Source organism: Oncorhynchus kisutch, linkage group LG15 (genome assembly GCF_002021735.2).
Source record: "Oncorhynchus kisutch isolate 150728-3 linkage group LG15, Okis_V2, whole genome shotgun sequence".
In the NCBI taxonomy this organism is placed as follows: domain Eukaryota; kingdom Metazoa; phylum Chordata; class Actinopteri; order Salmoniformes; family Salmonidae; genus Oncorhynchus; species Oncorhynchus kisutch.
This window is the reverse complement of record NC_034188.2, coordinates 45,290,386-45,317,245: the sequence shown is the minus strand read 5'-3', so window position 1 is coordinate 45,317,245 and position 26,860 is coordinate 45,290,386. Positions and strand designations below refer to the sequence as shown.

The window sequence follows — 26,860 nt, the reverse complement described above, 5'->3', positions numbered from 1 at the left end:
TACAAATCAGCTGGGCTAGACAATCTGGACCCTCTCTTTCTAAAAATGATCCGCCGCAATTGTTGCAACCGCTATTACTAGCCTGTTCAACTTTTCATATTATCTGAGATACTTAAAGATTGGAAAGCTACCGCGGTCATCCCCCTCTTCAAAGGGGGAGAAACTCTAGACCCAAACTGTTACAGACCTATAATCCTACCCTGCCTTTCTAAAGTCTTCGAAAGCCAAGTTAACAAACAGATCGCCAACCATTTCGAATCCCACCGTGCCTTCTCCGCTATGCAATCTTGCTTCCGAGCTGGTCATGGTTGCACGTCAGCCACACTCGGGGTCCTAAACGATATCATAACCGCCATTGATAAAAGACAATACTGTGCATCCGTATTCATCTGCCTGGCCATGGCCTTCGACTGTCAGTCACCACATTCTCATCGGCAGACTCAACAGTCTTGGTTTCCCAAATGACTGCCTCGCTTGGTTCACCAACTACTTCTCAGATAGAGTTCAGTGTGTCAAATTGGAGGGCACGTTGTCCGGACCTCTGGCAGTCTCTGTGGGGGTGCCACAGGGTTCAATTCTCAACTTTTTTCTCAGTATACATCAATGGATGTCGCTCTTGCTGCTGGTGATTCTTTGATCGACCTCTACGCAGACAACACCATTCTGTATTCTTATGGCCCATCTTTAGACACTGTGTTAACAAATCTCCAGACAAGTTTCAATGCCATACAACACTCCTTCCATGGCCTCCAACTGCTCTTAAATGCAAGTAAAACTAAATGCATGCACTTCAACCGATTGTTGCCCGCTCCTGCCCACCCGACTAGCATAACTCCTCTGGACGGTTCTGACTTAGAATATGTGGACAACTACAAATTCCTAGGTGTCTGGTTAGACTGCAAACTCTCGTTCCAGACTCACATTAAGCATCTCCAATCCAAAATTAAATCTAGAATTGGCTTCCTATTTCGCAACAAAGCCTCCTTCACTCATGCTACTAAACATACCCTTGTAAAACTGACTATCCTAACGATCCTTGACTTCGACGATATAATTGACAAAATAGCCTCCAACACTCTACTCAGCAAATTGGATGTAGTCTATCACAGTGACATCCATTTTGTCACCAAAGCCCCATATACTACCCACCTCTGGGACCTGTGTGCTCTCTTTGGCTGGCCCTCACTTCATTTTCATTGCCAAACCCACTGGCTCCAGGTCATCTATAAGTCTTTTCTAGGTAAAGCCTCGCCTTATCTCAGCTCACTGGTCCCCATAGCAACACCCACCCGTAGCATGCGCTCCAGCAGGTATATTTCACTGGTCATCCCCAAAGCCAACACTTCCTTTGGCCGCCTTTCTTTCCAGTTCTCTGCTACCAATGACTGGAACGAATTGCAAAAATCTAAGCATCAGCTATCTGAGCAGCTTTCCAATCATTGCACCAGTACATAGCCCATCTGTAAGTAGCCCACTCAACTACCTCATGCCCATACTGTTATAATTTTTTTTGCTCCTTTGCACCCCAGTATCTCTAGTTGCACATTCATCTTCTGTACATCTATTACTCCAGTGTTTAATTGCTAAATTGTAATTATTTCGCCATAATGGCCTATTTTTTGCCTTACCTCCTTAATCTTACTACATTTGCACATACTGTATATAGACTTTTCTATTGTGTTATTGACTGTACGTTTGTTTATCCCTTGTGTAACTCTGTGTTATTTGTGTTGCACTGCTTTGCTCTATCTTGACCAGGTTACAGTATATGAGAACTTTTTCTCATCTGGCCTACCTGTTTAAATAAAGGTGAAATTAAATTAAAGAAACACGTGTGTGTGCGTGCACATGCATGTACTCAGTACAGATGCACACACATACAAACCCATACACACCCCGCCCTATACCCACCCTGCTGAGATGTCGGCACACTGACCTAATTGTGTGCCAGCTTGATGAGCATTATTACACTCTCTCCCATTCAGGTGTGTTGCCATCGCAGGCCTATGTTGTAAATACTGTTTATCCCGCCACAACACATTACAGCAATATTCCATCTTCACATCTGCTCACAAAATGTAAGTCATGCTTGTCAATGAGAGTCGGAGAGGTTTAGCTAGATGGCCAGGCTGTTTTGTGTATTCTGGAATGTGGCAGTGTAAAGGGCACAGATGCCACAAAGGCAGCCAGATTCCCAATGATATCCTTTAACAGAAAAGTGACACATTTACTGCTTCCTTGTAAAGCAGAAGAGCACAATAACAGTGAGCCGTGCAGTAAAGTGAGTGTGCACAGGTGCTCAAATATGCTTTGTGAGCCAAGATAGACAAGACACACACGCACACATGCATGTATGCACAGACATGTAAAGAGAATACACACAAATGCATACACATGTACTCACACACGCACACATGCATGCATGTGCACACATACACACACACACCTGTTCATTGATGAAGTGCCCATTCAGAAGGCCTCCTCTTTAATCAGTCTATAGTAGCAGGGGGAGCGACTGGTGAGAGGGGACTGGAGACATCCCTAGAATGTGGAAGGATGAAGAGCTCAGTCATAAATTAGTAATGATTACAGACTTACATTACAGCATAGCCCCTGGCGCTAGCACACAGCTACTAATGAATACAGAATATACAGTGCATTTGGAAAGTATTCAGACCCCTTCACTTTTTCCACATTTTTTGTTATCTTACAGCCTTATTCTAAAATGGATTGTACAAAAAAAATCCTCATCAATCTATACACAATAACCCATAATGAAGGTTTTTAAGAAATGTTTGCAAATATATAATAATAAATAAACTGAAATATCACATTTCCACAAGTATTCAGACCCTGAATAGCCACTAGTCAGATACCTGCTCTCCTGGTCCCCTCCCCCCGCTAGCTACCCTTATAGATACCCACCCAACAAACAATGAAAATTACCGTTTGTTAAGTCCAGGTAGCCCCTCCCTCTTTCAGTGTGTTTTTTCCCCATTTGGTGCCAAATGAACATGACCCTGTTGGCATCATGAAAAGTGTGAGTAGTGGTGTGCTGACACTCCAACCAGAAATGTTGATATTTTAAAAAGTCCAGAAAGGGTGCTCAGTCCTCACACACACACATACTGACTTTGACCTCTCTCCTCGATTTCCACAATAACTAGATGTCTGACCTCTCGACACCTCAAAAAAATCTTACAATTGCGACAAAACACACTCTTGGCCCGTATTTTATGTATGATTTGTGTGGTAAATGCAGGTAAACGCTTCTTTGAAATTATGTACGAGTTGGTTAAACGTTGGAGTTGGAACCACTACATGTTCTGCTGATGGGTGTACTGGTCAAGGCCTGGTAACAGGCTGTAGGAGCTACAAACTTGTTGTATCTGAGTTGGTTAAATGTTGGAGTTACTTGTACTGGTGGTGCGTGTACTGGCCTGGTCCAGGCCTTGCTTGCGGAGGCCTGGTGAGAGGCTGTAGGAGCGACTAGCTGAGTTGTATTTAGACAGCTGGGCGCGACTCTAATTTGCTGTACTAGGCCGTCCATGGCCGGGCTCACACAATGGCTGCTGTGACACAAACTGAATGGGAATCAGGGGTCTTAGTGATTTTCACAGGCTTGCGAGCTGGGAGAAAGACAGGGGCACGTAGAGTGTTCAGCACTGAGCTTCTGTCACATCCACTCTGAACACGCCAGTCAACACCGGCTCTATTCCCTAGTGCTGCACACACTTACACTAAGACAAAGACGCACACATAAGTAGACACACATACGCAGAGTAGATGTTCCCCGGCATACACTTTAGAATACAGACACATTAACTCACTAGCATAAACGTTACAGTTCTATTCAAGCAAAACACACACTTTTACACTCACACTGTGTGACTCTATCCACTGGGGTATTGGTTGACACTGTGGCTAGATTGTGTGTGTGGGAACAGCCTGCTACAGTATAAACTAAGTCAGAGCTGTGCCTCCCTGGTATAGACCTAGACCCATAAAAATAGAACAACGTCCTGCTTTACTCTTATGGGTAGCTACACCCGCTATGGCCACCAGTCCACCCATCACAGAAAATGTACTTCAATGGGAATGTCTGTTCTAGTAATTATATTTCTCTGTCTGTAGACCAGTAGACCAGGGAGACTAGTAGCTAGTCTCAGACAGATAATATGAATCAATATTTGAATCAAAGTGTGTGTGGGGTGTATGTGTGTGTGCGCGTGTGTGCAATGCCCCCTACTGCCCCCTGTAACTTGAATGGGGCACACCCTAATTCCAAAAGTCTTTTGATTATGTAAAAATCACTACATTGACTTATTGAATGTCTTTGAATGCATAATTTAATCTTTATTCATTTATACAACGGTTGGGTCTAATCCTGAATGCTGATTGGTTAAAACCGCATTCCAGGCGGTGTCTATTCCACAAGTTTCTACCGGCTAAATCTATGACGTTAAAATGCCTATGTACTCTGTTCCACCTGACTGCGCAATCCACTGTCTCATCAGCCCAGTCAGGCACTTTATCAACTTTATCTCCACTATAAAAAGCATCTAGAAATTATCTCACATTTCTTTTAGACTACCATTTAGTTTTCAACAGCGGAGATTTTTATAAACCTTGCTGTCTGTCTCTCCAACATTTGCAACATTCTTCCAATAGTCAATTTCGAGTCGGGACGAGAGAGACAGGTGGGCAGCGTTTCTCAGCTAGTCGAAATCATGAATCGGTTTTTAACATTTTTCCATCATTTTTATGGATATACATACAGTGCCTTCGGAAAGTATTCAGACCTATTGACTTTTCACAATTCGTTCCGGTACAGCCTTATTCTAAAATGGATTAAATTGTCTTTTTCCCCATCAATCTACACACAATACCCCATAATGACGAAGAAAAAACATGTTTATAGAAATGTTTGCTAATTTATTTGTAAAAAAATTAATAATAATATCACATTTACATAAGTATTCAGACCCTTTATGATGCTGCAAGCTTGGCACACCTGTATTTTTGGTTTCTCACATTCACATTTTTTGTTTCTCACATTCTTCTCTGCAGATCCTCTCAAGCTCTGTCAGGTTGGATGGGGAGCGTTGCTGCACAGTTATTTTCAGGTCTCTCTAGAGATGTTTGATTGGGTTCAAGTCCAGTCTCTGGCTGGGCCGATCAAGGACATTCAGAGACTTGTCCCAAAGCCACTCCTGCATTATCTTGGCTGTGTGCTTAGGGTCGTTGTCCTGTTGGAAGTTGAACCTTCGGTCCTGAGCTCTCTGGAGCAGGTTTACATCAAGAATCTCTGTACTTTGCCCTGTTTATATTTCCCTCATTCCTGACTAGTCTCCCAGTCCCTTCTGCTGAAAAATATCCCCACAGCATGATTCTGCCCCCACCATGCTTCACCGTAGGGATGGTGCATGTTTCCTCCAGACCAGTGGTGGAAAAAGTACCCAATTGTCATACTTGAGTAAAAGTAAAGAATACCTTAATAGACAATTACTCAAGTAAAAGTGAAAGTAACCCAGTAAAATACTACTTGAGTAGAAGTCTAAAAGTATTTGGTTTTAAATATACTTAATTATCAAAAGTAAATGTAACTGCTAAAATATACTTTAGTATTGAAAAAGTGTAAATCTTTTCAAAATCCTTATATTAAGCAAACCAGACGGCACCATTTTCATGTTTTTTATTTACAGATCGCCAGGGGCACACTCTTACATAATTTACAAACAAAGCATTTGTGTTTAGTGAGTCCGCCAGATCAGAGGCAATAGGGATGACCATGGATGTTCTCTTGATAATTGCATGAATTTGGCAATTTTCCTGTCCTGCTAAGCATTCAAAATGTAATGAGTGCTTTTCGGTGTTTAAAGTATTTTTACTTGAGTACTTTACGCAACTGCTCCAGATGTGACACCTGGCATTCAGGCCAAAAAGTTCAATCTTGGTTGTATCAGGCCTGAGAATCTTGTTTCTCATGGTCTGTGAGTCATTTAGGTGCCTTTTGGCAAACTCCAAGCTGGCTGTTATGTTCCTTTTACTGAGGGGTGGCTTCCGTCTGGCTTCCGGTCTTTCCAGCTTCAGTTTGAAGTGTTGTTGGCTGTGTTGTTGGCTAGCTCCTCTGAACAACAGTGGCCTAACGAGAGGGCACAATTTCTGTGCCAGGCAAAATCCCACCTCATTAGCTCATTGTTACAGATATGTCCAAATAAATTTCAAATTGTTATTCTTGCTGCATTTTTTGACGTGACTGTAAGTGATCCGTAGTTGTCTATCTAGCAAGCCAGGGATAAGAAAGTTGCCAGTATAGCAATGGGACATTTAGAATGAACGACTGGGTCAGGTCCATAGATACAGAACAAAAATATTGAACAACTGGGTTGCGTCTTTAGGCGCCGAACCGATAGAACGAACAACCAGCCGGCTTGTTTAGCAACCCTAGATTTGTGTAGGGACTATATCTTGTGAAAGGATGAAATAGTATGAATAAATTCATCAAAATAAAAACATTTTTAATGAAAATATGTCAGTCATTATTTTAATTTGTTGGTAACCCGACTTCGTCTCGGGCCTAACAACACCCGTGTAAATGTATCCTCCAAACACCGGCTTCTCGGACATTATCACTTAAAGAGATTACTACCACCACCAATCAGTCAATGAAATGGACACAGAAATAACCCATACTGTATGTTGTGGCAGTCGGTTTTTACCAGGTTTGGTTATCTGCAAAGAGATAATGTCGGTTTTCCCAGAACTAAAATCTTGTGTAATTTGGTCAGATGCTTATGTTTACGTTGTCTGTCCACAAGAGATTAGCAAAGAGAAGAAAGCAAATATTCCTAGTCTACCTGTTAGTACTCTTCTATGTACTGAACAAAAATATAAACGCAAACATGCAACAATTTCAAAGATGTTACTGAGTTACAGTTCATATAAGGAAATCAGTCAATTTAAATATATTTTGAGTACAGATATGCATCTGTTGGTCACAGATACCATTAAAAAAAAGGTAGGGGCGTGGATCAGAAAACCAGTCAGTATCTGGTATGACCACCATTTGCCTCATGCAGCGCAACACATCTCCTTTACTTGGAGTTGATTAGTCTGTTGATTGTGGCCATGTGGAATGATGTCCCACTCCTCTTCAATGGATGTGTGAAGTTGATGGATATTGGCAGCAACTGGAACACGCTGTCGTACAAGTCGATTCAGAGCATTCCAAACATGCTCAATGGGTGACATGTCTGGTGAGTATGTAAACCATGGAAGAACTTGGAAATGTTCAGTTTCCAGGAATTGTGTACAGAACATTTGCGACATGCGGCCTTTGAATTATGATAAATAGCATGTCAATGGGCCTCAGGATCTCATCACGGTATCTCTGTGCATTCAAATTGCCATCGATAAAATGCAGTTGTGTTTGTTGTCCGTTGCTTATGCCTGCCCATACCATAACCTAACTGCCATCATTGGGGGCTCTTCACAACGTTGACATCAGTAAACAGCTCGCCCACATGATGCCATACACGTGGTCTTCTGTTGTGAGGCCAGTTGGACGTACTGCCAAATTCTCTAAAACAATGTTGGAGGCAGTTTATGGTAGATAAACTAATATTAAATTCTCTGTCAACAGCTCTGGTGGACATTTCTGCAGTCTGCATGCCAATTGCACGTTCCCTCAAAACTTGAGACATCTGTGGCATTGTGTTGTGTGACAAAACGGCACCTTTTATTGTCTCAAGCACAAAGTGCACCTGTGATCATGCTGTTTAATCAGATTCTTGATATGCCACAACTGTCAGGTGGATGGAATATCTTGGCAAAATTTGAGAGAAATAAGCTTTTTCTGCGTATGGAAGATTATTGGGAACTTTTATTTCAGCTCATGAAACATGGGACCTACACTTTACATGTTGCGTTTATATTTTTATTCAGTGAATATCATTTACTCAGTAGGGGCTGATAAAGACATTCTATCTACTAAACCAAAAGTACCAAGGTCTCGCTACACATGTTCATTTTGACCACGTTCAGTTGGACAATGTTCGTTAGGGCAGACAGCAGAAAAAGTTTGCTTTATGTTTTGCAGCTGAAAACTAAAATGAGTGATTCTTATTGGACAAGTCCAGGCAATCGCTCCCTGTTTCAGTCAGTTTTCTTCTGTTTGGTGCCTACTAAATGCGACACAGGGCACAATGTTGTGGAATATTCAGTTGTGATATAGATACACTATATATACAAAAGTATGTGGACACCCCTTCAAATTAGTAGATTCGGCTATTTCAGTCACACCCTTTACTGACAGGTGTATAAAATCGAGCACACAACAGCAATGCAATCTCCATAGACAAACATTGGCAGTAGAATGGCATTACTGAACAGCTCAGAGACTTTCAACGTGGCACCTTTCCAACAAGTCAGTTTGTCAAATTTCTGGAGTGAGGAATCATGCTTCCCTGTCTGGCAGTCCAATGGACAAATTTGGGTTTGGTGGGTGCCAGGAGAATGCTACCTGCCCCAATGCATAGTGCCAACTTCAAAGTTTGGTGGAGGAGGAATAATGATCTAGGGCTGTTTTTCATGGTTTGGGCTAGGCCTCTTAGTTCCAGTGAAGGGAAATCTTAGCATTCAATGACATTCTAGACAATTCTGTGCTTCCAACTTTGTGGCAACAGTTTGGGGAAGGCCCTTTCCTGTTTCAGCATGACAATGCCCCTGTGCACAAAGCGAGGTCCATACAGAAATGTTTTGTCAAGATCGGTGTGGAAGAACTGGATTGGCCTGCATAGAGCCATGACCTCAACTCCATCGAACACCTTTGGGATGAATTGAACGACTGTGAGCCAGTCCTAAATCCCCAACATCAGTGCCCGACCTCACTGATGCTATTGTGGCTGAATGGAAGTCCCCACAGCAATGTTCCAACATCTACTGTAATGCCGTCCCAGAAGAGTGGAGGCTGTTATAGCAGCAAAGGGGGGACCAAATCCATATTAATGCCCATGATTTTGGAATGAGATGTTCGACAAGCAAGTGTCCACATACTTTTGGGCATGTAGTGTATATGTTGAAGATCAGGCATACCTCTCTGATATGCCAGCTTAATTCATGATATTTATATTTATTTGTTATTTTCAGTATGTTGTAGCCTTGTAAATGTGATCCCCAGTGTTCGTAACGTGTCACTGTGATGTCTAGGGTGTTCCAGGAGTTTTAGGACGACAGGGGCCTCAGGGGCCACCTGGGTTCCCGGGCCCCCAGGGGCCTCTTGGAGAGAAGGGATATCGAGGAGATGAGGGCTTCCCTGGCGTATCTGGACCGAAGGGAGACGTGGTAAATTAAATACCTCATATTTAGGATTCTGAGTTTAACCTGACCACTTCACCTGATCAGGTCCCACTTGTGCTGTACTGTACTTACGTGTACTGTAATCATGTACCCAAAAGAATCCCTGTCAATCACAAACTCTCAACTGGTTTTAAGTGTCATGGAGAGGGACAAGGCGAAAAAGAGATATCATGACATGGTTAAAGATAAATAAATATTAGATCTTGTGTGTCTGTGTGTGTGTTCTGACTCCTGATCTGTTTCTGCTTTTTCAGGGTATTGCTGGCGTACCAGGATATCCTGGACTAGATGGTGTCCCGGTGAGTGTGTGTGTGGGGGGAATACAAGCATGTATGCACATGTGTATGTGTTTACCTGTTGACCAATTCCTTGCCATGGCATATTGTAATTCCATGGTTAGCTAAAGAACTGCAAACTACTTTCTGCTCAATACTGTGTCATTCCTATGCCTTTTGGACCTCATACGTCTTTTGGGGAAAAGTATACAGTACCAGTTAAAAGTTTGAACATACCTACTCATTCAAGGATTTTTCTTTATTTTTTACTATTTTCTTCATGGTATAATAATATTGAGGACATCAAAACAAGTAAATAACACATATGGAATCATGTAGTAAGCAAAAAAAAGTGTTAAACAAATCAAATTATAATTTTATATTTTAGAGTCTTCAATGTAGCCACCCTTTGGCTTGATGACAGCTTTGCACACTTTTGGCATTCTCTCAATGATACTCCCACTAAGCGCAAACCAGATGGGATGGCGTATCGCTGCAGAATGCTGTGGTAGCCATGCTGGTTAAGAGTGCCTTGAATTCTAAATAAATCACAGACAGTGTCACCAGCAAAGCACCCCCACACCATCACACCTCTTCACCTATGCTTCACGGTGGGAACCACACATGCGGAGATCATCCTTTCACCTACTCTGCGTCTCACAAAGACACAACGGTTGGAACCCAAAACCTCAAATTTGGACTCGAAATGACAGATTGGTCTAATGTCCATGGTTTGTCTGTTGGTTTGTCTGTTGCTTGAACTCTGTGAAGCATTTATTTGGGCTGCAATTTCTGAGACTGGAAACTCTAAGGAACTTATCCTCTGCAGCGGAGGTAACTCTTGGTCTTCCTTTCCTGTGGCGGTCCTCATGAGAGCCAGTTTCATCATAGCGTTGATGGTTTTTGCGACTGCACTTGAAAAGTTATTGAAATTTTCGAATTGACTGACCTTCATGTCTTAAAGTAATGATGGACTGTCATTACTCTTTCCTTATTTGAGCTGTTCTTGCCATAATATGGACTTGGTCTTTTACCAAATAGGACTATATTCTGTATAACACCGCCCCTTGTTCACAACACAACTGATTGGCTCAAATGCATTAAGAAGGAAAGAAATTCCACAAATGAACTTTTAACAAGGCACACCTGTTATTTGAAGTGCATTCCAGGTGACTACCTCATGAAGCTGGTTGAGAGAATGCCAAGAGTGTGCAAAGCTGTCATCAAGGCAAAGGGTGGCTACTTTGAAGAATCTCAAAAATAAAATATATTCTGATTTGTTTAACACATTTTTGGTTACTACATGATTCCATGTATGTTATTTCATAGTGTTGATGTCTTCACTATTATTCTACAATGTAGACAATAGTAAAAAATAAATAAAAACCCTTGAATGAGTACATGTGTCCAAACTTTTGACTGGTACTGTTTATGTTTAATTTCAAAGTTTGACTTTCAGAAAAATGTTATTATGTTAGTTGCATAATTCTAACATTGTGAAACCTAACAGGGTGAACATTTGGAGCCTAAATTAGCCATAGCTCTGTGGGTGATTGCGATTGAGCTAGCACAATGGTAAATATGGTAAACATTGAAAGAGGATTTCATTTATATATCAAAATTATCTTAACATTTTGACATTTCCTAAATGTTCTCTGTAATTTATCCTAACAGGGTGGACATTTGTGAGTAAGACAAACAGACTAACGTCATGAAATGCTAAAATGATCCCAGATGGGACTCAAATATGCAAGTTTTGACTTCACTTTGACATTAGTATCCCATCATGACCGTTTTCCCACCAACAATGTGATGACACTACCTGAACATGATGTCAAGGGGTTGTTTTCTTAAAGGAGAATTACTACAAACTAACAGGGTGGAAAGTGATATCAGGGACACACAGAACATCATAAATACAATAATAATAAATACAATAATCATGAGAAATAAAATATTGATGAGAGATATTTAAAATAATGAAGAAATATTTTATTGTCTTATTATAGTAGTTGACAAATAGCACCAGGGGACATGGCAAAAATGCCAACATGCACTGAAAACCAAATGCATATTGATCCATATATTTGTGTTTTTATGGTAAATGACACCTAATCTTATATTTAAAGCCTTTTGGAATCCACATTTTACACTAAATAAGTAAGGGATAGTGAACGAGGGGCTATGCGTTCTCTAGAAAATAATGAACAATGTAGAATGTGTGTTCCACGACACGCTAGCAAAGTGAAACTATCGTGCCACAGAGTTGCATTATTTTCCAGAGAACGCATAGAGCCCCGAGTTGATTATATATTTTATACCATGGCTATAATTTAACAAATGTACAGCTAGAAATGTGTTCATTTGCAGGTAGAAATGTGTTTAACATCCACTGAAGTAGCTAGCAAGTTTACCATATAGCAACAGTCATTGCCTTGGTAACCAAGCAAACAGACTGGCTAGTTTAGCTAACCAAACCATCAGTCCTAACTTGCTATAATGAAAATCAAATTCAACAGTGCCAATGACGTTTTCAATTCGACTTTTGCTTTCAAAAGCAGTTCAAGCATAGAACAATAGCCATTGAATTCTACCGTGCAAATATAACAGTGTGTTATAGGGAAATAATGCACGCTCTAGAATGCCCTTCAAGCCCATCAGAAACTATTATTCAACAGTGCCATGGTATAAAAAGTTATATTTCCTGGGGAAAGAAAAGGGACTGGATAGTGGGAATGACCAATAGTGCATAAATAGCCTAATGTGTGAGTGTGCGTGTGTGTGTGTTCCAGGGTCACCCAGGGACAGGAGGTGTTCCTGGTCTACCAGGGCTTGATGGCTGTAACGGGACCAGAGGGGACTCTGGTTTCCCTGGAATCCATGGTCTGGATGGGCCTGATGGGGGAGCGGTGAGTACAGCACAGAACTGTACGGTATGTGGCTGGTGTAGGGGACACGGAGAGGGGCTATATCACTCTGCATTCCTTGAGATCCCAGAACATGAAGGAACAGGGGGCAGGAAAAACAACAGCTCAAGGGCAGGCAGAGGTCAGTCATCCAGATCAGAGTCCAAAAGGTACAGAACGTCAGGCAGTCTAAGGGTCAGGGCAGGCAGGGATCAATAATCCAGTGTGATGTGACAAGGTAGAGAACGACAGGCAGGCTCAGGGTCAGGACAGGCAGAATGGTCAAAACTGTGAAAACTAGAAAACAGGAACTAGAAACAGACAGGAGCCAGGGGGGAAACACTGTTAGGCTTGACGAACAAAACGAACTGGCAACAGACAAACAGAATACACTGGGCATAATGGGGACGATGGGCGACACCTTGAGGGGGGTGGAGACAAGCACAAAGACAGGGGAAACAGATCAGGGTGTGACAGAATATACATTTTTGTAGGGTTGATACATTTTTGGTCTGACATTTTATTTTTAAAACCTTGAATACACTTCAAGTTTGCATGTCCTGCAACAACAGGGTGATCAAATTAAGATCCTACACCTGTACAAGTAATTACTGACAGAGCTGTAGTCTACCCTACCAAGCAAAAGAGCAGTAACTGCTCATAGAGTGAAACTGTGAAAAGTGACTTCAAAGTTTGTTTTTATTGTACAGCCAAATGAATTGTAGCTAATTGAAACCAAGATAAAAGGCAGTAACTGACGTGAGTGATGCCAGTTACTGCCTTTTTCCTTGGTTTCACTTGAACGTTTTGTTTCTGCAAACATAAATCCATTTCTGCAAACAAAAAATCAATTTCTCCATAATACAACACAATGGAGGCAGGATATTTGCCCAAATGATAAAGCATGTATATAATGTACAAAAAATTACCAAATGTGCAGTTCCTGCTCCTTTGCTTGTTAGGGCAGTAGTGTACTGTGGGCCATTTAATGTACATATGCATATGTAGGGGATTGCTAAGGGTATTGCTACTGCCTTTCTGAGACCTAGAAGCGCTTCTTGAGTATGTTGTGCTAACTGTACAGAGGGTTTTGAATTCACACCCCGGTCTGGGCGGAATTTGGTCCACATGACTCGGATCACACAGTCGGGCTCTTGCTACTGCCTTCCTGAGACCTAGAAGTACTGTTGCCCCAGATCTAGAAATGCCTTCTCTAGATCAGTGTTATTTGCGGTGCTTCTTGTGTATTTTGCGTAGGGTTGTGAGTTTCCACTCAGTAACAAATACATTCATGTTCAAATATACTGTATTGTGTTGTTGACATTTCTATTGATGACTGCAGGGTTTCTCAGGGATCAAAGGAGTGCCAGGGGACCCCACCGTTCAGTTCATCCAGTACCCTGGTATACCTGTAAGTGGGCTTTCACAACCATCACCCCTCCATACAGTCTCTTTCATTTGTGTGTCCACCTGTACATGCTTTCCCACCTGTACATGCTTGCATCTCTTATGCAAAATATTAATCTTATTTGATTATTTATTGATTGATGATGGGTGGATGGATGGATTGATTGTCATAAACCTTTTAGGTGCCCAACCCATGTCTGCATACAAAACAAAACCATGCTTCCACACAATCAATCATCCTACAGTCATTGTCTGTGGACCTGACTCTCACTCCTATACCCTCTTAGCTTTGTACACCCGTTTGCCCATCCTCACCCACTCCAATGCCTCCTCACATTGCCATGTATGTTCTGTTGTTAAGACTTCTTCTCTTTTTCTTTTCTCTTCTCTTCTTCTCTAACAGGGTGATGTCGGCCGTGCTGGGGTTACTGGACTGCCTGTGAGTAAGATGGTTGTTGGACGGTTGTTGGATGGGTTCCCTACAGCCTGTCAAGTCACAACATACACTACTTCAAAATGGCCCCCTTACCAGCATGTGCCTGCCTCTGCTGCTGTTGGCTTCATTTACTATCATCCTCAATTAAAATAATTAATTATTTTTCCATATTTAATTCATTTATATTATGCTACTTTCCTTGATGTGGACAGTATGTGTTACTCCATTACAAAAGCTCACTTTTTGACCATGGAGAATTCGGGGCATATAAAAATACTATAAAAATACTGACCACACACCAATACATGGATTTGAGAGTCAAACTATCACTCAAATAACAGCCATCCGCGATAAAGTGACTATGCGTTGATAATAAACAGCAAGTAGTAGCAGTGTGAAAATGGGGGTCAATGTAAATAGTCCGGGTAGCCATGTGATTAACTGTTTAGCAGTCTTATGGCTTGGGGGTAGAAGCTGTTAAGGAGCCTTTTGGACCTAGACTTGACGCTCCGGTACCATTTGCCATGCAGTAGCAGTTAGAACAGTCTATGATTTGGGTGACTGGAGTCTTTGACAATGTTTAGGGCCTTCCACTGACATTGCCTGGTATAGAGGTCCTGTATGGCAGGAAGCTTGGCCCTAGTGAAGTACTGGCCATATGCAGAAGGCACTGCCGAGCAGTTGGACCCATGCCAAATCTGTTCAATCTCCTAAAGGGGAATAGGCATTGTCGTGCCCTATTCACGACTGTCTTGGTGTGTTTGGACCATGGTTTGTTAAATGATGTGAATGGGGACGTGCTCGACCTTCCTTTTCCTATAGTCCACGATCAGCTCCTTCTTCTTTTAATTTAATTGTACCTTTATTTTACTAGGCAAGTCAGTTAAGAACAAATTCTTATTTTCAATGACGGCCTAGGAATAGTGGGTTAACTGCCTGTTCAAGGGCAGAACAACAGATTTTTGTACCTTGTCAGCTCGGGGATTTGAACTTGCAACCTTTCGGTTACTAGTCCAATGCTCTAACCACTAGGCTACCCTGCTGCCCCTCTTGCTCACATTGAGGGTGAGGTTGTTGTCCTGACACTACACTGCCAGGTCTCTCAACTCCTCCCTATAGCTGTGTATGTCACGCCTGCTCCCTCTCCCCTTCTCGAGTTCCAGGCTGCCCATCCTTACGAACACCTGTCACCATCATTAGCGCATCAGCGCTCATTGGACTCACCTGGACTCCTTCACTTCATTGATTGCCCCTCTATCTGTCTGTTCCTCAGTTGGTCTCTCCATAGATATTCGATCAGGTTCAAGTCCGGACTCTGAGTGGGCCAATCAATGACATTCAGAGAGAGACTTGTCCCGAAGCAACCCCTGCGTTGTCTTGGCTGTGTGCTTAGGGTTGTTGTTCGGATGGAAGGTGAACTGGAGGACGTTTGGAGCTTTTCATCAAGGATCTCTCTGTACTTGCTCCGTTCATCTTTCCCTCAATCCTGACTTGGCTCCCAGTCCCTGCCGCTGAAAAACATGCTGCCACCACTATGCTTCACCGTAGGGATGGTGCCAGGATTCTTCCAGAAATTACGCTTGGGATTCAGGCCTAAGAGTTCAATCTTGGTTTCATCAGACCAGAGAATGTTGTTTCTCATGGCTTGAGAGTCCTTTAGGTGCCTTTTGGCAAACTCCAAGCGGGCTGTCATGTGCTTTTTACTGATGAGTAGCTTCTGTCTGGCCACTCTACCATAAAGTTCAGATTGGTGGAGTGCTGCAGAGATGATTGTCCTTCTGGTTTTCCCATTTCCCAAGGTTTTCCCATCTCCACAGAGGAACTCTGGAGCTCTGTCAGAGTGACCATCGGGTTATTGGTCGCCTCCCCTACCAAGGCCCTTCTCCCCCGATTTGCTCAATTTTGCCAGGCAGTCAGCTCTAGGAATAGTCTTGGACTTTCAATGCTGCATTTTTTGGTACCCTTTGGTATCTGTTCTTCGACACAACCCCGGAGCTCTACAGACAATTACTTCGGCCTCATGGCTTGGTTTTTGCTCTAACATGCACTGTCAACTGTGGGCAGGCCTTTCCAAATCATGTCCATTTACTACAGGTGGACTCCAATCAAGAAACATCTCAAGGATGATCAATGGAAACAGGATGCACCTGAGCTCAATTTCGAGTCTCATAGCAAAGGGTCTGAATACTAATGTAAATAAGTTATTTCTGTTTTTTATTCTTAATACATTTGCAAAAAAAATGTATTAAATGTAACAAATTGTGGAAAAAGTCATGGGCTCTGAATACTTTCCGAATGCACTGGGGGTGTAAAGCCATAACACATTTGTTTTTCAAGAAGCAGACCATGATAGATAATGTCAAATAGTCTAACAAAACAGCCCAACAATATTTTTATCATTAATTTCTCTCAGCCAATCATCAGTCATTTGTGTAAGCGTTGTGCTTCTTGACTGTCCTTCCCTAAGCGTGCAGAAAGTCTGTTGTCAATTTGTTAACTGTAAAATACCATTGTAGCTGTTCAAACACATTTTTTTAGTTTACTAAGGGTTGGTAACAGGCTGATTGGTCGGCTATTTGAGCCAGTAAAGGGGGCTTTACTATTCTTAGGTAGGGGAAAGACTTTTGCTTCCCTCCAGGCCTGAGGGCACACACTTTCTAGTAGGCTTAAATTGAAGATATGGCAAATGGTAGTGACAATATTGTCCGCTATTATCCTCAGTAATTTTCCATCCAAGTTGTCAGACCCCGGTGGCTCTTCTACACTCACTTCTACAGAATTCAAAATTACAATGCTTGTCTTTCATTATTTGGTCAGATATACTTGGATGTGCAGTGTCAGCGTTTGTTGCTGGCATGTCATGCCTAAGTTTGTGTAACGCTCCGGGTGTCGTGGGTGTGGAGTCAGATGCAGGAAACAGGGAGTGCGATGCTGTGCTCTTTAATGCACCAAAACGCAACACAGTGTGCTCACAACCAAAAATACACGACCAGGAACAAACACGTTCCTCTACTACCAAACAGAAGGTCACAATAATTAATCCCACACAAAGAACCAGGCGGGCCGGGTGACAAATAAAGCCTCCCTAATTATACCCAACACAAAACAGGTGTACTCAATAAACACATAAGGAGGGGGAGGAAAGAATCAGTGGCAGCTAGTAGGCCGGCGACGACGACCGCCGAGCGCCACCCGAACGTGAAGGGGAGCCACCTTCGGTCGGAGTCGTGACAGTTTGCTGATCTTGCCAATGAAAAAAATTATTAAAGTCATCTGCAATATCAGTGGGTTTTGTGATAATTGAGGCATCTGATTCAATGAATGATGCCCAAAATTTAATCTAAAGCCTCTGCAGGATCGGTGTCCCCCCACGCGACGGTTAAGCTAACGTTAAGCTAATAAAATAGAAGTAATAGAAGTAATATGATTACTATTGTGGCACATGTACATGCCAGTTTTCTAAAGCAGGAAAATAATCCTGCAGCAACAGCAAATTTGATTTATTATGTGGATTATAATACATTTACTTTAATGTAGGGGTTGCTAAATTTTTGGTAGAAATTTCAAAGTTGAAATTACAAACTTTAGAAGCATTTTTCAAATTCAAATACACAACAAGTTTGCATTTTCTTCTTTGCAGGAAAAGTGTCAGCAGCAAAAGAGTGATCAAATTAAGATCCTACATCTGTATATGTAGGTAGTACATATTATGTTAAAGTTTTCAATATAGTACAAACTATTTCTGCATATTCTGAACATTGATTTGTCACCTCAAAATGGTGTTTTGACATTGGGCTTTTTAATCAAAAGTTATTGTGAATAGGAAGCAGCAACAGCATAATTTCAACTTATGTTTATGAATATAAATGGTACTTTCAATATTAAAGAGTATTTCCAAGAGTATTTTTCTAAGTCATGTCAAAACTTCTGAATGAGTCCAAAAACGCGCTGTGATTGATTTATTTGATGATATACCAGAAATCGTGAAAACTAGTTTGCCTTGCCTTCCTGCTTGAGTACCTGCACCTCTTATAGAATATTTGCACTAAAGTATGAATGCTGTTACTAAAATGAAAATTAGTAACACCACCTTTTTCATTCCACTTCAAGCATGGAATCTTACCCTACCCATGTGTTCATTCAGATGCTTTGTGGGTTGTGGATGTATCCAGGTTGTTTTTTAGGGTTTGACGCAGGGTTCTTTGTTTTACAGGGCTTCCAAGGCATTAGCGGCCCTAGGGGACCTACTGGACCAGTTGGTTTGGATGGATCAGATGTGAGTATAAAGCATCTATCATAGTCCAAAACGTGTATACGTACGCACAGCAGTGTTCTAGAATATTGGACCATTGGCCTTTCATACATTTCTAATTCTCAGCGCAGCTCAAGCTATTTTTCCAACTGTCAACATATTCAAATGAATAGAGGACACGTACCGGATCCTCTTTGGTTGAGAATTTGGGCTGTGCGTCCTCCGGGAGGGTGGTTTCAGCTATGTCACAATGGGACACCGGACAATTGCGTCTCAGCGTCTGTGTATTATTTCTATTTCTAATGGATTACATTTAGAAAGGAACCTACCCAACTCTGTTTATGTACATTTTAAAATGTTCCATTACGTTTGACAACACATTAAGTGTGTGCCCTCAGGCCACTACTCTAATACCTCATATCTACAATACAAAATGCATGTGCACTTGTGTGTAGAGTGTGTACCTGCACCTCTTATAGAATATTTGCACTAAAGTATGAATGCTGTTACTAAAATGAAAATTAGTATGTGTATGCGTGTGTCTGTATCTGTGTTTGTGTCTCTTCACAGTCCCTGTGAATCTGGTTCTACTGCTTGCATCAATTACCTGATGTAGAATAGAGTTCCATGTAGCCATGGCTCTATGTTATACTGTGCGCATTCCATAGTCTGTTCAAGACTTGGGGATTGTGAAGAGACCTCTGGTGGCATGTCTTATGAGGTATGTATGGGTGTCCGAGCTGTGTGCTAGTAGTTTAAACAGACAGCCCAGTACATTCAACATGTCAATACTTCTTACAAAAACAAGTAGTGATGAAGTCAATCTCTCCTCCACTTTGAACCATAAGAGATTGACATGCATGTTATTAATGTTCGTTCTCTGTGTACATACTGGCAGCATGGCAGCCAGCCGTGCTGCTCTGTTCTGAGCCAATTATAATTTGTTCCCTCTTTGTGGCATGAGACCACAAGACCACACGACCAGACAGTAGAGCAGGAGTGACAAAACTAGGGGCTCTAGGACCTACCTTGTTGATAGTGTTGTTAAGAAGGCAGATCAGATCTTTATTATGAACAGACTTCTCCCCATCTTAGCTACTGTTGCATCAACATGTTTTGACCACGACAGTTTACAATCTAGGGTTACTCCAAACAGTTTAGTCACCTCAACTTGCTGAATTTCCACATTATTCATTACAGGATTTAGTTTTGTATTTGTATTTATTAAGGATCCCCATTAGCTGCTGCCAAGGTAGCAGCTACTCTTCCTGGGGTCCAGCTACTTTAAGGCAGTTATATACTAATTTAAATATTACATGGCATTACATTTCATAACACTTTAAGTGTGTTCCCTCAGGCCATTACTCTACTATCACATATCTACAATACAAAATCCATGTGTACATGTGTATGTGTGTCTGTGCCTGTGTGTATCTCTTCACAGTCCCCACTGTTTCTTAAAGTTTTTAAAAAATCTGATTCTACTGCTTGCATCAGTTACCTGATGTGGAATAGACTTCAATGTAGCCATGACTCTATGTAGTACTGTGCTCCTCCCATACTCTGTACTTGACTTGGAAATTGTGAAGAGACCTTGTGGGGTATGCATGGGTGTCTGAGCTGTGCTAGTAGTTTAAACAGACAGCTCAGTGCATTCAGCATATCAACACTTCTTATAGTTGAGGTTTAGGGTTTAGTGTATGATTTGTCCCAAACACAATGCTTTTAGATTTTGGAATATTTAGGACTAACTTGTTTCTTGCCACCCATTCTGAAACTGACTGCTGTTGCAGTGATTTCACTCGCTGTAGTAGCTGATAGTGTTGAGTCATCCACATAGACACACTGACCTAAAAAGCCCTTGGCTGCTCATTAGTGAAGATTGAACAAAGTAAGAGGCCCAGATAGCTGCCCTGGGGAATGCCCGATTCCACCTGGATTACGTTGGAGAGGCTTCCATTAAAGAACACTCTCTGTGTTCTGTTAGAGTTGAGTTGAGTTTATTTGTATTTTTACAGGGACAGTGCACATTAATCAACGTTTCAGTAATAGTGCCAGTTTTAGCCAGCCAGCTAATTTTCAACCACAGTCCCTGGGCAGGTTATTAAAAACAATTAAAATAACAATACAGACAATCATTGAGCAGTTAGCACACGCAGAGCAACATAGGACAAGCAAGATGTAACATGCAGACAGAGCAACATAGCAACAAAAAAAACGCAAGACAAAATACATAAAAGCAACAAAGTGTTTCCACACCTCACAAGCTGCAGACAACATGGAAAGCAACAAAACACAACTAAGATGTTCACAAATCTGATTGGCCTTTAGCCATGTCTTCATATGTTTTTTGTGAAAGTGTGATAGGTGGTACAGTTATGTGTGTCTGGTGTCAGTGTATTCCAAACATGGGAAGCTCTCACAGAGAAAGCAGATTGACAAAAGATGCTTTTCCTTCAGGGAACTATACAGTCACCTCTCATGGCAGACCTTGTGGATCTGCTGCCATATGTTTGGGTTTTCTGTTTAACAAAAGTACTGAGTGGAGGGGGAGCCAGGCCATTTAGGATCTTGAATACAAGACATGCATCGGTGTATTGCACAAGATTTTTCCAACTCAAGAGCTCATGCTTTCTGAGGATGTAACAGTGATGATGGCTATTGGACTTCCTATCAAGCACTTTGAGAGCCTGTTTGTAGACAGTCTGAATGGGTTTTAATGTTGTACAGCAAGCTTGGGCCCAACTAGTCAAGCAGTATGTTAAGTGGGGGAGTATCATAGATTTCAAGTACAGTTTTGCTACCTCTGTAGTCAAACAATTTTGTATTAATCGGAAATAAGTTGGTTGAATTTGGTTATTTGAATGACCCTTTTCCCCTTCTTTTTAAAAGAGAGGTTGGAATCAAGTTTGATGCCAAGGTACTTAAAATCAGATACCACCTGGAGCCTCTCCTCTGACAAATAGACATCTGGCTCAGTAGCATCAGTTGCCCTCTTTGTGAAGAACATGCAGACAGTTTTTTCCACATTGTGACGTAACTTTTTATCCACAATATAGCAGGGGGTGTAAAGCCATATCACATGTTTTTCTAGTAGCAGACTATGATTGATAATGTCAAATGTAGCATCATCAGTAATTTGTGTAAGTGCTCTGCATGTTGAATGCCCTTCCCTATAAGTGTGCTGGAAATCTGTTGTCAATTTGTTTGCTGTAAAATAGCATTTTGTCTGGTCAAACACATTTTTTTCCTAAAGTTTACTAAAGGTTGGTAACAGGCTGATTCGTCGGCTATTTGAGCCAGCAAAGGGGGCTTTACTATTATTGGGTAGCAAAATTACTTTTGCTTTCCTCCAGGCCTGAGGGCACACACTTTCTTGCAGGCTTAGAATGAAAATATGGAAACTAGGAGTGGCAAAATCGTCTGACATTGACGCTTATAAGGCTGCGTTTACACAGGCAGCCTAATTCAGATAATTTTTCAATTATTTGCATATCTTATACCAATATGATCTTTTCCATAATGTGTCAACAACAAAAAACACAAATGGAATCTGATATCTTCACTCCTGCATAGGTGAATCTGAATCCTGGTACAAACCCTATCCTCCATATGCAACTTCTGTCTGGACGCTCAGATCAAAAAATATTTTTTGCACATGACCCTGTTATAATAACAACCACCCCAAAATGTTAAGGAACAGTGACAGGAAATGAACATTGCACCTGTGTGCTACAACTGAATGTGCAAATCTGATATGGGTCACATGTAAAACAGAGTGTGGACAGTCAGAAAAAACATTGGATATAGATGGAAAATCAGATTTGGGTTCTGAGTGTGGCTGTGTAAACACTGTAGTGCACTATATAAGGAATAGGGTGCCATTTGGGACCCATTGTGTTTTCTCACTCGAATGTGTGTGTTCAATGTATACTGTATTTGTGGTACATATCGTACGTAGCCTGCAGTTTGTTTCTTTGTGTATTGTGTGTTCTAGTGTCATCCAAACAATCACCTTGAATTTGTTTAAAACCATGTTTATTCATAAGGATGTCTGTCTGTTTTTCCGCAGGGTTTAACTGGTTCACCTGGCCTGAGAGGTCCGCCTGTATGTTCCTTCCTTTACCTAACTACCTGCTCTGTTACACTTTCACACATTTTACTCTACAGACTATGAAAAGGGATAATATAATATTATTTCATGCCACAATTGCATATTCAGTAACCTCCCCTATGTTGAAAGCATTCTAAATCATATGAAACACTAGTACACGGCCCTCTCCATAGGCTAGCTTTAGTTGTATTTATCTGTCACACTCACTCTCTCTCTTTCATTAATTCTCTATTTCCCTCTACCTCTCCCTCTCTCCCTGTCATTTTATCAGGGAGAGAAAGGAAGATCATTGCCAGGACAGAAAGGAGATGAAGTGAGTAACCCACAAGTGTGTCCATAACACCCCTGCAGGTCAAGTATGGAAATCAGCTCTTGTGCTTCCAATCCATAAGGGCAAGGATAGTAGTGATCTTAATACTTATCGCCCCATTTCAAGGCGTTCTTGTCTAGCTAAGATTCTTGAATCCTTAGAAAATGTAAAACTTTTGCAAATGTATTTTTAATGTTAACCAATTATGGTTTAGGCCTGGGCATAGCACTATTACAGCAACCACTTTAGTTATTAATGATCTTGTCAATGCTTTAGTAACTAAAATGAAATGTGCTGCTTTGTTTGTAAACCTGTCAAAAGTTTTTGATGCTGTTGCTCGTGCTATTTAATTGAATAAGTTGTCGTCAATAGGCCTGAGCTCTGACGCCTGTTAATGGTTTAATGATTATCTTAGTGACAGAACTCAGGCCATAGTGATTGATGGGGTTAAGTCTACATTTCTTGAGGTACATAAGGTGTACCACAGGGGACCTGTTCTCATCACTATTTATCTAAACACATTGGTCAAACTGTAAAATATTGTAAAAATATTGTAAACTTCATCTTTATGTAGATGATACTATTATGTATGCTATTGCCCCGACTGTTCATGTGGCTGCAGAAAAACTACAGTCAGATTTTATAGCTGTGCAGTAATCCCTTGTTGATTTAAATCTTGTGCTTAATACGGGCAAAACAAAATGCATGTTTTTAGGGAAAGGGGGATACCTAGTCAGTTGTACAACTGAATGCCTTCAACTGAAATGTGTCTTCCACATTTAACCTAACCCCTTTAAACTCTTGTAAGGATGTTCACTCATTAGATGGTTCTCCAATCGAACATGTTCCCGCATATAAATACTTAAGCATTAGGATTGATATGGATAATACGTTTAAAAAACATAAAGATGAGCTGGTTAAGAAGATAATATTCAAAATGTCCTTTTTCTATAAAAACAGATAGTGCTTTTCTCTAAGCATTAGGAAGTAGATTATACAGTCAATCATTTGATCTGTTCTTGATTATGGTGATATTATTTATCAGAGTGTAAATACTCATAAACCTTTGGATGCCATCTCCCATAGTGCCCTTCATTTTGTTACAGGTGACAGTTTTGATACTCACCACTGTATCCTATATCAAAAGGTTGGCTGGACTTCGCTAAAGACCTGTAGATCTCTACATTACTCCCTTTTTGTTGACAAGGCCCTACTTCATAAACTTCTGACTAATCTACCTTTGCTGTTGAAGTATAGACACCTTGCCTAACCTGTTCACAGGATTGGTTTACTTTTGAGGTTTCTAGGGTCTCCACCGAGCTTGGTGAATCTGCTTTTAGTTTTAATGCACCGTATTGCTGGCACAAAATTCAAAATACATTTCATCTTGATGTTCTGTTGCTGTTCGGGTAATTTAAAGCATTGATTGGGGACTGATTTGTGGAGAAATGTAACTGTTTTTCTGGTTGATTTTGTAATGTTTTATTTGTGCTACCCATGACAGTTTTTTTGTATTTTAATATATATATATATATATATATATATATATAGTACCAGTCAGACGTTTGGACACACCTACTCATTCCAGGGTTTTTCTAAATTTTTCTGAGTAAGCACAAACCAGATGGGATGCGTATCGCTGCAGAACGCTGTGGTAGCCATTCTGGTTAAGTGTGCCTTGAATGATAAATAAATCACAGACAATGTCACCAGCAAAGCACCATCACACCTCCTCCTCCATGCTTCACTGTGAGAACCACACGTGCCACGATAATCCGTTCACCTACACTGTGTCTCACAAAGACAAAGCGGTTGGAACCAAAAATGTCATCAGACCAAAGGACAGATTTCCACCTGTCTTAATGTCCATTGCTTCTGTTTCTTGGCCCAAGCAAGTCTCTTCTTATTATTGGTGTCCTTTAGTAGTGGTTTCTTTGCAGCAATTTGACCATGAAGGCCTGATTCACACAGTCTCCTCTGAACAGTTGATGTTGAGATGTGTTTGTTACTTTATTTGAACTGCAATCTGAGGTGCAGTTAACTCTAATTAACTTATGGGTAACTCTGGGTCTTCCTTTCCTGTTGCGGTCCTCATGAAAGACAGTTTAGTCATAGCGCTTGATGGTTTTTGCGACTGCACTTGAAGAAACTTTCTATGTTCTTGAAATTTTTGTGATTGACTGACATTCATGTCTTAAAGTAATGATGGCTTTAGTTTCTCTTTGCTTATTTGAGCTGTTCTTAGTCTTAGTCTTTTACCAAATAGGGCTATCTTCTGTATACCACCTGTACCTTGTCACAACACAACTGATTGGCTCGAACAAATTAAGAAGGAAATAAATTCCATAAATTTACTTTTAAAAAGGCACACCTGTTAATTGAAATGCATTCCAGGTGACTACCTCATGAAGCTGGTTGAGAGAATGCCAAGCGTGTGTATAGCTGTCATCAAGGAAAAGGGTAGCTACTTTGAAGAATCTCAAATGTACAATATCATTTGATTTGTTTAACACCTCTTTGGTTATTACATGATTCCATATGTGTTATTTCATAGTTTTGATGTCTTCACTATTATTCTACAATGTAGAAATAAAGAAAACCCTTGAATGAGTAGGTGTATCCAATCTTTTGACTGGTACTGTATATATAGATACAGTTTGTGTGTAAAGAATGTGCTGACAACCTCACCTGTGTATGTGTCATAGGGAGACCAGGGTACCCAAGGGCCCCCAGGACCCTTTGAGTTTGTGGACCCCCCAGAAGACTTCTACATCAAAGGAAGCAAGGTGATCAGGATGTCTTCTATAACATGATTATCATTGGTTGTCTGTGGGGTGGTAGGTACTCTAGAGGTTAGAGAGGCTTACCAGCAGCTCGAAAGTTACTCGCTCCCAAGTATACTACTAGCCAATGTCCAGTCTCTTAACAACAAGTTAGACGAAATCCGAGCAAGGGTTGCCTTCCAGAGAGACATCAGAGATTGTAACATTCTCTGTTTCATGGAAACATGGCTCACTCGGGATACGTTATCAGAGTCGGTACAGCCACCTTTCTTCACGCGTCACGCCGACAGAAACAAACATTTCTATGGTAAGAAGAAGGGCGGGGGTGTATGCCTTATGATTAACAAGTTGCGGTGTGATCATAACAACATACAGGAACTCAAGTCATTTTGTTCACCTGACCTAGAATTCCTTACAATCAAATGCCGACTACATTATCTACCAAGAGAATTCTCTGGGATTATAATCGTCGTGAACATCCCCCCCCCCCAAGCAGACACCTCGACGACCCTGAAAGAACTTCATTGGACTATGTAAACTGGAAACCACATACCCTGAGGGTGCATTTATTGTAGGTGGGGATTTTAACAAGGCTAATCTGAAAACAAGGCTCCCTAAATATTATTAGCATATCGAATGCTCGACCCGGGCTAGAAAAATTCTGGATCATTGTTACTCTAACTTCCATACAGAGCCCTCCCTCGCTCTCCTTTTGGCAAATCTGACCACGACTCCATTTTGTTGCTCCCAGCCTATAGACTGAAACTAAAACAGGGAACGTTCAACGCTGGTCCGACCAATCCGATTCCACGCTTCAAGATTGCTTCGATCACGTGGACTGGGATATGTTCCGGATTGCGTTGAACAACAACATTTATGTATACGCTGATTCGTTGTACCCACCCACAATTGTCGCCGTTGTACCCAAGGCGGCAATTAAAACCTTCCCCAACCAGAAACCATGTATTAATGCTGCTTTAGCTACACTGCTTTATATCAGGGCAAGGTGACCAGAAA

At 41.3% G+C, this 26,860-nt stretch overlaps 1 protein-coding gene across 4 annotated transcripts in view; it reads left to right on the top strand.

Annotated features, from left to right (window-relative positions):
• col4a4 (collagen, type IV, alpha 4) overlaps window positions 1-26,860 on the top strand; it is a 161,886-nt gene that overhangs the window by 58,787 nt on the left and 76,239 nt on the right. For all 4 annotated transcript variants that reach the window (XM_020503910.2, XM_031790323.1, XM_020503913.2 and 1 more), the window contains exons 5-13: window positions 9,211-9,345; window positions 9,615-9,659; window positions 12,428-12,544; window positions 13,884-13,952; window positions 14,352-14,387; window positions 18,598-18,660; window positions 22,709-22,744; window positions 23,022-23,063; window positions 25,766-25,846. In XM_020503910.2, coding sequence (XP_020359499.1) covers window positions 9,211-9,345; window positions 9,615-9,659; window positions 12,428-12,544; window positions 13,884-13,952; window positions 14,352-14,387; window positions 18,598-18,660; window positions 22,709-22,744; window positions 23,022-23,063; window positions 25,766-25,846 — 624 coding nt within the window. The remainder of the gene's footprint in view (window positions 1-9,210; window positions 9,346-9,614; window positions 9,660-12,427; window positions 12,545-13,883; window positions 13,953-14,351; window positions 14,388-18,597; window positions 18,661-22,708; window positions 22,745-23,021; window positions 23,064-25,765; window positions 25,847-26,860) is intronic.